At 37.4% G+C, this 12,707-nt stretch overlaps 2 protein-coding genes across 3 annotated transcripts; both read right to left on the bottom strand.

Moving 5' to 3' along the window:
- Positions 1–3,529: 3,529 nt before the first annotated feature.
- Positions 3,530–4,831, bottom strand: LOC132184600 (protein MIZU-KUSSEI 1). The gene has a single exon (XM_059598290.1). The coding sequence runs from the start codon at positions 4,753–4,755 to the stop codon at positions 3,937–3,939; it is 819 nt and encodes a 272-aa protein (XP_059454273.1). The 5' UTR covers positions 4,756–4,831; the 3' UTR covers positions 3,530–3,936.
- Positions 4,832–5,592: 761 nt separating this feature from the next.
- Positions 5,593–10,705, bottom strand: LOC132184905 (protein Dr1 homolog). 2 transcript variants are annotated; one of them, XM_059598697.1, is made up of 6 exons: positions 10,319–10,705; positions 10,150–10,219; positions 9,283–9,372; positions 7,201–7,295; positions 6,370–6,438; positions 5,593–6,057 (listed from the first exon to the last, which is right to left on the bottom strand). In XM_059598697.1, the coding sequence occupies exons 2-6, from the start codon at positions 10,202–10,204 to the stop codon at positions 5,899–5,901; spliced, it is 468 nt and encodes a 155-aa protein (XP_059454680.1). In that variant the 5' UTR covers positions 10,205–10,219; positions 10,319–10,705; the 3' UTR covers positions 5,593–5,898. The 2 variants fall into 2 exon arrangements, with proteins under 2 accessions (XP_059454680.1, XP_059454679.1); XM_059598696.1 differs by having other exon boundaries at positions 5,593–6,060; positions 10,319–10,701.
- Between the last annotated feature and the right edge of the window lie 2,002 nt (positions 10,706–12,707).

Raw genomic sequence — 12,707 nt, 5'->3', positions numbered from 1 at the left:
AAGGTCATTATAAGGTGATCAACAAAGCACGTATCTCAATGCTTCATTTTTACAATCTCCTCATCAAACAATACCACCTTATTCCTCTAGTTCTTAGCCATGCTTGGAGAATCCTAAAAAATAAATAAATTTTTTATTTATTTGTTTTTCAGAATATGATTTGAGTGGTTTTTCTTGTCCAGCATCCTTCTTTCAATTCAAAAGCTTCGTAAGTTTGATTTAGTATTTTAGAAATTATATTTCAATCATGCTTGGATGATGATTTGATAACTCAAGTTAACAAGAGAAAAGTGTATTTAATTGAATATATTGGAATGATGGAAATTGAAATCTAATTTCTGAGATTCCATCGATGCTTAATGCGTATAGTTACTAAAAAACATATGTTGTTATATATTTGGAGAGAATTTCCACAAACACTTGGGAGATGTTCATCTTCTATTTTCTTTAATTGTTAATTATTTTTCAATTCTTGTGATGAGCTGTTTTTGAAAAAAAAAAAATCATCTAATAATACCCTTTATCCTCTCTTTCTGGTACAACCATGCTTTATGGAGTTAATTACAAGACAAAAGAAACAGAAACATAACTAATTTAACCAACTTAATGTTCCAACTCATCATAATTGCTCAAGAACACCCATCTTGAATAAGAGATGATTGAAGTAAGTCCAACAAAGATTTTTGTAAAGATGTCAGCAAGTTGGTGTTGAGAACTAATATGCAGAGTTCGTATAACACCCGTTTGAATTTGTTCATGTATAAGATGACAGTCAATTTCAATATGCTTCATTTTTTCATGATAGACGAGATTTGTAGCAATATGTAATGCGGCTTGGTTGTCACAAAACAAAAGAGTTGCCTGAGGATGGGGATATATAGATCACGAAGCAAGCAAGGAGGAGCCACATAATTTCACAACATGTGGCAGCCAATAGACCTATACTCAGCCTCTGATAGACCACATAATGTTGAAATTGGACATTGAAAAAACTCATGACATTGGATACTGCTATAAGATCATTGATTGCAGTTATTATATCATCAACTAAGAGCATATTTGAGATTGTGTTTGGGAAATAGAGTTTTTAAGTCAAAAAGCGTTTTTTGGCAAAAGTTTCATTTTTAAGCTTTTGCCAAAAGTACGTTTTTAGAGGAGCCACATAATTTCCATGTGGCAGCCAATAGACCTATACTCGGCCCCTGATAGACCATATAAATGTCAAAATTGAACATTGAAAAAACTCATGACATTGGATACTGCTATAAGATCATTGCTTGCAGTTACTATATTATCAACTAAGAGCATGTTTGGAATTGTATTTGGGAAATAGAGATTTTAAGTCAAAAAGTGTTTTTTTGGCAAAAACTTTTTTTTTTTTAAGCTTTTGCTAAAAGTGTGTTTTGGCCATTTTTAGGCTTTTTGGACATTTAAAAGCACTTTCAATTTTTTTTATCAAACGAGTATTTTTTTCTTTAAACGGACTTTTTGAATGTTAAACGCATTTTTAAGCCCCTCAAACTCACACCCCAACAGGCCCTAAGGCCAACATGGCTATGTAAGAAGACCCTTGCATACGGATAAACAATAAATAATCTAATTTAGATTGCACAAAGCCATGACTAAGTTTTATGGTAGAAAATTTCGAAAACCATTGTCGAGAAGTTTGCTTTAAACAGTACAAGGACTTAAAGGCTCGAGGTAATTGCATATATACCTCTTCATTTGATTTTGTATCAAGAGAGCCTTATACACTTGAAGAGAAAGCATAACGATATTTTGAAAAGAATAATTAATTCCTACAAGATGACTTAAGAGTAAACCAAACATGAGACTCTCATATTCTCTAAAATCTTATCAGATATCTAATCATTTCCAAACGTGGATTTAGTCACATTTCTAGAAGTCTAGATTTTCAAGTATCACATTCCTAAAATTGTAGATGTCGGATGTTGAAAAGAATATTAGATTCTGTGAACCAAACGTTGCCTTAAATTAAGAAGTGGTACTACTTTATCACATATGTAAGCTTGAGCCCCATGGCAAAGTAGATTCAAACTCAACCCCATTTTACAACATAAGCACATTTCTTTTTTGATTTTTGCTATGAATCAAACAAGCATGATTCAAGTTGCTATTTCAAGTTCACTTTTCCAACTTGGATGGTAGCCGACATAAATAATAATACACAGCTTTAGACACAAGTACCCTTTGTACACATTCTCTCTAAATAAACGAAACACTCAATAGCTTTGGAAGTAGGTGGCAGTTCTACATGTCCTATACGCAAGTATAATTGGAGCACCTTTAATGTAAAGTAGTGCACTGGGTTATTTGTTTTTTTTTTTTTTTTTTTAATCTCTTAGGGTGGTAAAAAGCTAGGGTTGCATTTATTGGAGTAATAATGGTATAAAGAAGGAAGTTGCCTACCCTGAGCTTTATGTACAGCAAGCAACTTTTGAATCCTTTGAAGAATGATAGGTAGATGATCAGAACCTCCTTGGTTTTTGTGAAGGTAATCTAATCAATTTGATTTTTTGTCCCAGCTGTAATCCAAACCCTCCTTATTCTTTTCTTTCTTTTTTGCAGGAAAAAAAGAATAATAATCAATCTACTTAAGCTTGAAAAGCCTTGAAACTAGTACTGGGGTCGACAGAAGATGACCAAAACACCCATCTAAAACATGTAATTCTTAGGCGTTTTCCTGGGGTCCAAGATGTCATATAAAAAATGGGGGCCATACTTTTGGGTACAAAAGGTCACAAAATGAGGAGAATGCAACAGCAGAGTCTTAAATCTGCAGGGAATCAAATGGCATAGGCGGAAAGCAGTCAACAAGAGGGGAAAAAGAGCTCAATTCCATGTCAGGAGGAATTGGATATGGATTTTTCTTTTTGCATTTTGCTTTTGATGACTTCTATGATTAGGCTTTAATAAAATTTTCTTGGGATCATTTCACACACTAACTTGAGCACCAAAAAGCAATGATTGGAACCATCTTACACTTTTAGACCAAGTGCTGAAAAATTTATGGGATGGGTTTGGATAGGTTTAGACTATAAAGAAGTTGCCAAAGGTCTGGCTCGACGGAGGTATTGGGGATCAGGCAGGTAAGGAAGGCGAGGTTCGTTTGCGTCGTTGCTGGACTTTGTTTTGAAGTGATTTGGTTTATCAGTCAATAGAGAAATCACCATTCAAATGAATGAAATTTGCAGGGCAATTATCATTGTTTATATATATATATATATATATATCTTTTACCCAAGTGAACTTTTCCTATTATGGTGTTTGAGAGGAAAGGTTGATAGTGTAACAAGAGCAAGTAAACCTCTCCTTTATCTGTTTGTTGGTCTCTGCTATGAAGAAGAAGATGAAAAAAAAAATCTGAAAGTTTCCAGGGGGTGATGGATCCTAAGAGAATGAGTAGATTCAATAAATACTCGAGTATGCAGATGAAATTAAGAGGGAATTGCCCTGCAAAAGCCATACTAGGAATAAGTTGACCACTTTTTTGTAAAAGAAATTCTACATTGAAGTTGAGTATTACAGGAGAAGAAGATGAAATAAAACAGAATGCCAAGACAATCATGACTGCATTAGCCTCCTTGTCTCATCACTTAATAATAAAAGGAAAAAAAAAAAAAAAACTATAGATATACACCTTAATGACCCCACCTACCATCATCTTGTAATGTATTGCCCACCCCCACCTAAACTAACAAAATACAAACACCCATTTCCCTTCATTTTCTCCACAAAGAAAACAAAAGGGAAAAAAATGAAGAAAAAAAAAGTACTTAATTAGAAGAGAAAAACTAGGCCTCCATCTTCATGATTGAAGAGCTACTAAGCAAGCAAAAAGTATCATTAGCTACTCTTTGATAACCTCAAAGCAAAGGAAAATGAAGAAAGATCTCCTCCAATTGCTGCTCTCTCTTAGACTCTAAGCAAGTAGATACTGAGCTCAGGGGCTCCATTGCTGTCAGGGTTCATCATGTAGAAAGCTTCAGAATCCCTGGACCCCACAATTCTCTCAAACTTGGCCCTCATGTACATGAGTTCTCCATCGGACCCTGCTTCAGCTTCAGCTTCATTCGCAGGCAGAACGCCGGCACCCATTGAAATTGGCTCCACAGCCTTCAAAATCTTCCACTCCTTAGGCCCGCACTCTCTCCTAGTTGCAAATCCACTCTTCTTTCCATTGCAATAAGTCCTCCACACCGGCTCTTCAAGCAGCCTCACAGCTTTCTTTTCTTCTTCTTTCTCTTTATCGCACTCCAGCGCGATTCGAACCAACCCAGATGCCATTTCCCGAACCAGGCCGCTAATTGGGGTAGCCAGCTCGATGAGGAAGGCAGGCTGGGAAGTGGGATCTCTTTGGAAGGCGAAATGTACGTGCCCACGTCGGTATCCAAACAGGGTGCCTACCACTCGGGGACCGAGACCCACCGGCAGGCTCGACCGGTTCTTTCCAAAAGCGGTCAAAACCGATCGGAGCCTGGAAACTGCTATGGCTTGGAGTTGTTTCCTCTTTGGCACGTGCGCTGAAGAAGCCACGGGTACTTGGGGAGCAGCAAGAGCAGCAGCCTTGTGATCGTCTTGTATCTTCTCTTCATGGAGGGTGTTTGAGGAGGATTTGAAGGTTGGAGGAAGTTGTTGTTGTTGTTCGTCGTCTTCGTTTCCAACCTTGTTTGTCCAGTGGAAGTGCCTCTTGGAGGAGGAATCTTGAGTGCTCTTCGCCATGGCTTGATTCATGTGAGAGAGCAAATCAAAGACAGGAGAAAGATAAAATGCAACGCGCAGAGAGAGAGAGAGAGAGAGAGAGAGATTGTGTGAGAGTGGGAGAGAGAGAGATTCTTTTGTATTGTATTTGTATTGATATATGTGGGGCTTCCATTAAAGCTTTGTTTAATTGTTTCTACTTCTTTGTTGTTGTGGTGCCAAAGAATCCTGACAAAAGAAACATAGAGGATGCCCCACCAACTGATTTACGAAATGAGAGAGAGAGAGAGAGAGAGATTTTTTGAAATAGAAAAGAAAGGAATCTAAGGAGACAAGGTGTGTGTTGTTTCACTTTCTTGTGGGGGCAGGGAGAGAAGGGGATTTTGCTTGACTGACTCTTTTGACTTGCTAAATCCCACATAATTAAAAAAAAAAATTAAAAAATTGTGAAACCAAAGCTATCACAATAGTAGTAGTAGACGACATGGTCAATCAACTGCGCAAATCTCAATGATGTCTAAAAATGTCTTCTAGTGGGATAATGTTGGGGGTTCTAAGAGAGAGTTTCTGAATTCTCATGGGACAATGTTGGGTGCAGAGCATACAATTTACGATTTCACCTACCTGCGAACTGACACCCTTATTGCTCTTTCTTTGTGGACCCCCCACCACAAACATTGAAACATCATATTCTCTTTCTGACAACCCAATAGTAAAACAATGCCCCTTTCATTCTCAACTTGCGTCATCCTCATTCCTCCCGGTTGGATTATACAACTCTTTCATTCATATATCAACAACACAAAACAAAATTAAAAATGGACTTCTTTTTCTCAATTTCACAAAAATAGCACCAAAAAAAAAAAAAACTAAGCAACCCCTTCCAAGGATTTACATAAAAGCAAAATAATTACATAATAGTTCCGAAGAGAGGGGAATGAATTGGACAAACAGTGTCTGTTACCACTAATTACATCAACTTATAGACATGGGGTCCCATAGATAGAATACAAATTGAAGTACGCATATCCACATAGGCCAGCAAACTTGTCAATGCTTTTTGTACAAATAACATAAGAGAATATTAGAAGAAGCCCTGATGGATGGATGGATGGAAGGAAGGAAGAGAGTCAAGGACGCTTGCCTATGCCTACAAAATAAAAGGTCCTACAGTAGTTAGCTCTCTATAGTTTGGTCAGGATCAGGTTGCTTCGGTGGAGCCACCCCGCCGTTCATTCTCGCGCGAGCCTCTGCAAACATTCTCTGTTGCTCAGCTAATGCTTCTTCCTCGGTCATCTCAGCTCCATTGCTCCACTTGCCACCTTTTAGAGAGTCCTGCTGGAAAAGCATTCCCAATATATCATTAGTAAATACCCACATCTGCCTATTTCACTTCAATTGCCCAGTTCAACCAACCGGTATTATGAAATTTGCATTAAAAAAAAAAAAAAAGATTTGATTTAAGGGTATGCTCGAGAATTTTATCATGTCAAAAAGAAAGAAAGAAAGAAAAATACAATGCTTGAATCAGAGCTGCACCAGCAGCTAATTCCTAAATCTCACAGTTATTGTTTCATTCCAGTTCTCAAAAGATTAGCCTTGCAACAAGTGAACCTCCATAAGGAGCATAAAGAAATAACCAATTACCATGGTCTCAAGCTTGTGTTGTTCGTAAGCTGCATAGACATCCTCAATGTACTCACCAAACCCCAGAACCTGATAATAAAATTACATCCATGAGTCATCGTGGAAACATTTTACAGATATAAATCACTGTATATAAACTTAGTCTTTCTTAACAATAGTACTGAAAACCAACTGCTTGCAATTTTCAAGCACAAACATAATTGAATCATAATAGAAGAATATTGCCAACTCTGACAAAACGGCATGTAACACACTCTTAGAATGAACAATTTCCAGTGACAATTATCCCATAACGAAGAGAACTCTGTATAGTTTTTTTTTTTTTTTTTTTTGGAATAAGTCACTCTAAATTTTCCAAGAAAAACAACTGAATACTTCCATGCTGTGGGGAGTTCATATAAATTGACAGAGTCAAATCCTGTCTGAAAATGAGGAGAAAATGCATAGATGAACCATTAACAAAACCTAAAAACATACAAGACAAGCAAAGTTCGGTATTCAAAAGCACATATAATCTCTCAAGACAAAGTATAGAGGTCAGGGGCACATGGAGATAGATAGACAGAGAAGAGAGGGGCACCAACACTGCGTGACGGTACCAGGCAGGATTTGATCACAATATGGTGGAAAGCATGATTACATGATCAAGTACGTGAAATCTCAATTCAAAAACAATGACTATATGTAAGAAGAAACAAATGCATACATAAAAGTAAAAGGATACCAAAACATAGAAGTGCAAATGCATCATGGACGGTTAACAACTAAGAAAATATAACACACAACCACAAACAGAACAATCAAGCTAAGATCTATAGGATGAGTCAAAACCTCTAAAGCCTTAAGTACATGCTCAGGCGCAATTGTTCTTTTCTCCTCTCTGCTACAAACGTCATTAGACTCTGATGAGACAAGGTTTATAAATTCTGCAAGAGCATAGAATAAAGAACAAAATCTCCCTTTAGTACAAAAAGAAACATTGACTGAACGTCTACAATAAAAACGAGCAACTATTCAGTAGTAAAAGTATAGTATAGAAAGAAATAATATATTAACCCAATTCACATGAGATAGTATGTCAAAACTGTCGGGGAATACCAGCAGCATAGAAACATCAATAACGCGAGTGCAATACTTTTACCAAAGGATCTAAGTCACTTACAAAAGAAGTGTTAAAGTCATCAATATACAATTCAAAAGAAATTTAAGTCACCTCTATTTATTTTTTTTTTTTTATGAACAAGTCACCTCTAAATATTTTTATTTTTTGATGACAGGGAACCTCGACAAGTCACCTCTAATTATAAACAAGCCAAAGTTTGATTTATTCAGCTTTGAAGCCTAACTTGTCTTTAAAAGGTGTCAAATATCTAAGAGAAAACAACATAAACCATTTTATTCTACACATCAAAATGGTTGGCAGACAGAGCTAATGAAAATTGCAACGATTTTCCGTTCTTTACATTCTATTAAAAAGCCTTTAAGTTGGCTCATCTCAAAAGCAATCTCAGTAGGACTATAAAAAGGTTTGGTTTAAACAAGAAGGGCAGGCGCAGAGACTTCAAAATTGATAATTCAATGAAACATTTTGTATTCATTATCAAACAAAATTTGAGGTTCTTTAAATATGTTTCATCAAATTATTTTCTTTGAATTCTCAAAGAGATTCTCAATAATTCATAAAAAGCAGCAGTATATGACATTCCAGATTTAAGGAGCCTCGGAATTGTCAAACCAACAGTTTTTTATGCACAAGAAATTCTGGTTCCAAAAAATAGGTGAAAGTACTGGGACACAAAATTATCATATGATGCAAATTAATGGAGAGATTTATAAGCTAATCCTAATCCAAAATATGATTTCTGATAGAAACTAATTTTGGCCACATTACCACATCATGCTTCATTATGTAGGAAATACTAGTTACTCAAATAATCGTATTCCCCCATATAGGGGTTTTCAGAAGTAGAAGAGGTCCTTTAAACTTAGTTTTGTTTAAAAATAAAAATATTATACTTTGATTTGCATGAAGAGGCATTATTAGAAAAATAGGATCTCATAGGCAAACCTTGTGGTAATGCATCAAAGCAAGGTATATTTGCCTAAGTTCAATTACAGATCCTAAAGTGGATTGTGTGGATTGTGAAAGCGTCCAGAATATGGAAGAATGGAGTGGTAACTTTACAACTCCCAGGATTAAAAGTTTCTGAGATGCAGCTTTAGTAGCCTCTAACTCTTCAAAACATAATTGAGCTGAACTTTGGTGCTCAAATTAAAACGTAATCCCAATTCATAACTACACTAAATAATGGAAAGTAAGCTCAGGAAATCTAAAACCATATCAAGCTCTACAAATTCACAAGCAGCAGCAGCCCATTTCTTTGTGAGCCTCTTAAGAAAGAAGCCATAGTCTTCAAACTTGGAACCCAAAACTCCTCATGCCTTGAGACAAGTCTTTTCTTCCTTTGTCCCTCTTGTTTATGCGAGTGTCTACAATAAAGACGCCCTTCCATATATGATCTTAACTAGCAAACCCTTTGAGATGTCATAAAAAGCTTAAGATTTATCTTAATGAAAAACCTCTGACATTGCAGTACTTCAGGTGACCAGACAAATCCTATTTCAGTATTCATCATGATTTCTACCAATATGGGAAATATTGGATTCTAATGAAAAATTTAGCTAAAAAACTAAACACCTTTAAGATTTATAGAAACAAAGAGATATATCAATGATGTATCAGAAAATGAAATCTATGTCAATGGTCTTTGGACCAAATGGCAACTCCTCTTCCCAAAAAATGCGATTAAAATTTTATCTACGGGTTCAATACTGCGGGGTGTGAGTTTTATTTACCTATCAAATGGGATTAATGCAATATAAAAGCCAAAAATAAATCATAATTTTTCTCACCTACACAACACTCAATTAAAAGATCTTGAGCATCTCTTGCAACACGTACATCTGGGGGCAACATCTCCTTGATGATTTTGGTCATAGTTGCTGAAAAGAAAACATGGTTTGCATCAATAAAGTAATCAGGTACACCATATCAAGAAGCATAAATTGTGTGAGAATCAATTTACTCATACACATAAGGATGACTCCTCTATTCTCTGTAACTGCTATTGATGATAATTTTTTTCTTAAAAATAATAAAAAAAGATTGTGAACAAGGAACGAGAATCATAAGCCCCAGCACTCCAACTGTTTTAAACTTAAGGCAAAGCACACATGTAAGAAAATGACCCTTTCCCTATCCCTTTCACTTTACTCACCCCCCCGCCCCGGCGGGGGGCGGCAGTACATTGCTTTTTACATTAATCACTTTCCTTGAGAAATTACCAACTTTGTTATTCTTAAGGTAAAGAAAGCTTACTCCAACGTCATAATCTTACATCAAGTTAAAACTTGCAAACCAAACAAAATGAAACACAGCTACTTATCAAAAAAAAAAACAAAATGAAACACAGCTGATAGCAACAGAATTAATTTCACGGAATAAACATGACCACTGCATTAATTTCTTAGAAAAATAATCCCCTGAGCCCAAAACAGAGCACTATTTAATCCTACCACCTATTTTATATCCTAATACATCAAAAATCACCGATTTTCCCTTAGAAACAATAACGAATATACAAAACGAAAAACGAAACCATAAATAAAATAGCTCAAACCAAAACTGAAAGAGCACAGAAAAAACAAAAACCTCAATATTCCATAAAATCAATTTTCATTTTTTTCTATATATATATATATATATATAATCAATTTCACCTTTTGGAAGCGAAGCGTCTTCCTTGGACTTCCCAACGATGTCCATCGGCTCCATCCTTAACCTTCAAACCTAATCCAACCATAAATACGAAAACGAAAAAACTCAGATATATTACAGATCTGAAACTCAGCGATGCGAAAGAGAGAGGGTGTTGAGGCTGTGACTCACCGAGTTACTGAGTCGAATCAGGGAGGCGATCGTGGATCTGCGGGCGTGCAGGGACGAGTCAACCGATTGAAGACCCGAGTTGGAGGAAAATCAGGAGGAGGAGCAGTAGGGGCATGGTTGATATATGGATTTATCGGAGAAGGGCAATTGCGGGAGGTTCTCAGGATAAGAGGGCAAGTTCTCGCTCGCAGACGATTAGGGCAAACCTTCCCTCGCGAAAGCGTGTTCAATCCCAGATTCTCCACGCGTGACTCGGGCGCGTTCGTTCGAGGAACCGACGTGCCACGTGGGGGCCGCGATTGAAGGAGCAGATAGTTGGAGGGTGATTCGCACGCGCCCCTGCTTAGCGTACGAGGTTGTACCTTTGTCGCTTTTATGGTTATTTGTTGATTTTTCTTTTTTTCTTTTTTGACCCTCGCGAGGAGCGTAGAGGAGAGAGATAGTAAGATGCGGTGCAATTTGCAAATGAAAAGTTGCTTCGTGACTCCCCAATAAAGACAAACGCGGGAATGCCTTGGCTCACTTGCGTTGACACGCTGTGTAAGTAATGGGCCGAGGGATTTTGAAGCCCATCGTGAGCAAGTGTCAATTGCCTTTTATTTTTTCTTTTTTTTTTTTTAATGAATAAAACATTTTCAGAATAAAAAATTTAGAAAAAAAAAGTAAATTATTACCTAGGGGTGAAAATAACTACTCGCTAACCACCTTAAAAGCGATTAGTAAAAAACCGCTAACCGCATTTATTATATAATATATTTTTATAATTATTATTATTATATATATAACATGATCAATTGATTATTAAATCACAATTTTTTTGAGATAATTAAATAAAAATTTAAGTATTAATGTATTATCATTATAATTATATGATTATGGAAAATCCCTCTCTCTAGGTTTTCTCTCTGAGAACACGTAGGGGTGAGGGTTTTTTGACTTCTTCTTGCACGGCGGCCGTGGAAGGTAGGAGGACAGGGAGGAGGACAGAATGGCAACTGATTTAAAAAGGCTTTACAGCGAAGTATCATTGACGGAAGGAGAGGGAGAGGAGGTTATTATAGTGACTGAGGGAGAGATTGCCGAAGGAATGGACGCAGTGCCTAGTAGGAAAACTCTGGGCAGAGAAAATAGTTAATAAGGAAGCCTTCAAATCAGTGCTTTCTAGGATATGGCGAATGGCGGGGACAGTGGGGTTCAAAGAATTGTAGGACAATCTGTGGTTTTTCGAGTTTGCGGAGGAGGACAACAAGAAAAGGGTGATGGCAAGGAGGCTGTGGTCTTTTGATCGTCAGATGTTGGTGTTGAATGAGTTTGACGGACAGTGCCTACCATCCCAAATGGTTTTTATGCACTCACAAGTCTGGATACAGGTGCATGACATGGGCGAAGAGACACGAGGCTTGGGCATTAGTGTCACACTTGTAGTACTATACACCAGAACCATGGCTAGTCATTGGTGAATTTAACGAGATTTTGGAGCAGTCGAAAAAAGTGGGTGGGGCTCCAAGGCGGGATGCACAGATGGATCTTTTTCGTAAAACATTGGAAGGTTGCCAACTCAGTGACTTGGGGTTTTTGGGTCCCAAATTCACTTGGGCAAATCACAGAACTGATGGTACATGCATTAAGGAGAGGTTGGACCATGGGGTAGCCAACAAACAGTGGTGCGGGTTATATAGACAGGCAATGGTGAATGTTTTGGCAGCATGTTCGTCAGATCATAATCCTTTGCTGTTGAAAATCAATAATAAGCAAGACGTTCGGGTAAGCTATCAAAGGGGTTTTAAGGTGGAGGCAAGTTGGATGCTCAATGAGGAGTACAATGAAGTGGTACAGGAAGCGTGGGAGGAAGGAGAAACGAGCTATACATCAATTCATACCGCTAGATTAAAACTGGCTAGCTGTCAATCGGGTCTAAAGCGGTGGAGTGGAAATAAGTTTGGCAATGCCAACCGCCAATTAAAAAAGAAGAGGAAGTAGCTTGCAGATTTACAAAGTGTGTCTAGCTCAGACAATATGGAAGCTATAAAAAAGCTTCAAGAGGAGATAAATTTTATTCTGGAGCAAGAGGACATTCAATGGAAGCAGCGGGCCAAGCAAAACTAGTATCAATATGGGGACCAAAATACGCCTTTTTTTCATGTCGGGGCAAGCCATAAAAAGAAAATGAACCAGATTCAGGCGATCAAAGATGAAGATGGGAGGGAGTGGAAAAAACAAGAGGAAATTGGGGTGGCTTTTTGCAATTTCTATCAGAAACTGTTTTCCGCAGGAGAGACAAGGGGAGTCGAGGAGAGCCTACAATGTGTGGAGACTAGAGTGACAGACGAGATGAATGCTATGCTACTAAGGGAGTACACTATGGAGAAGGTGAAGGCGGCACTCTCAC

This window comes from Corylus avellana, chromosome ca6, assembly GCF_901000735.1.
Source record: "Corylus avellana chromosome ca6, CavTom2PMs-1.0".
Classification (NCBI taxonomy): Eukaryota; Viridiplantae; Streptophyta; class Magnoliopsida; order Fagales; family Betulaceae; genus Corylus; species Corylus avellana.
The sequence above is the reverse complement of the archived record's forward strand: the minus strand, read 5'-3'. Positions and strand labels throughout refer to the sequence as shown.

Excerpts from the sequence above, each read along its gene's own strand:
- LOC132184905 (XM_059598696.1), bottom strand. The coding sequence starts at position 10,204 with ATGGAGCCGATGGACATCGTTGGGAAGTCCAAGGAAGACGCTTCGCTT. Across the intron at positions 7,296-9,282 it reads TTTAATTGAGTGTTGTGTAG|AATTTATAAACCTTGTCTCA; the intron begins GTGAGAAAAATT and ends ATGCTCTTGCAG. Across the intron at positions 6,439-7,200 it reads ATGTACTTAAGGCTTTAGAG|GTTCTGGGGTTTGGTGAGTA; the intron begins GTTTTGACTCAT and ends TTTTATTATCAG.
- LOC132184600 (XM_059598290.1), bottom strand. The coding sequence starts at position 4,755 with ATGAATCAAGCCATGGCGAAGAGCACTCAAGATTCCTCCTCCAAGAGG.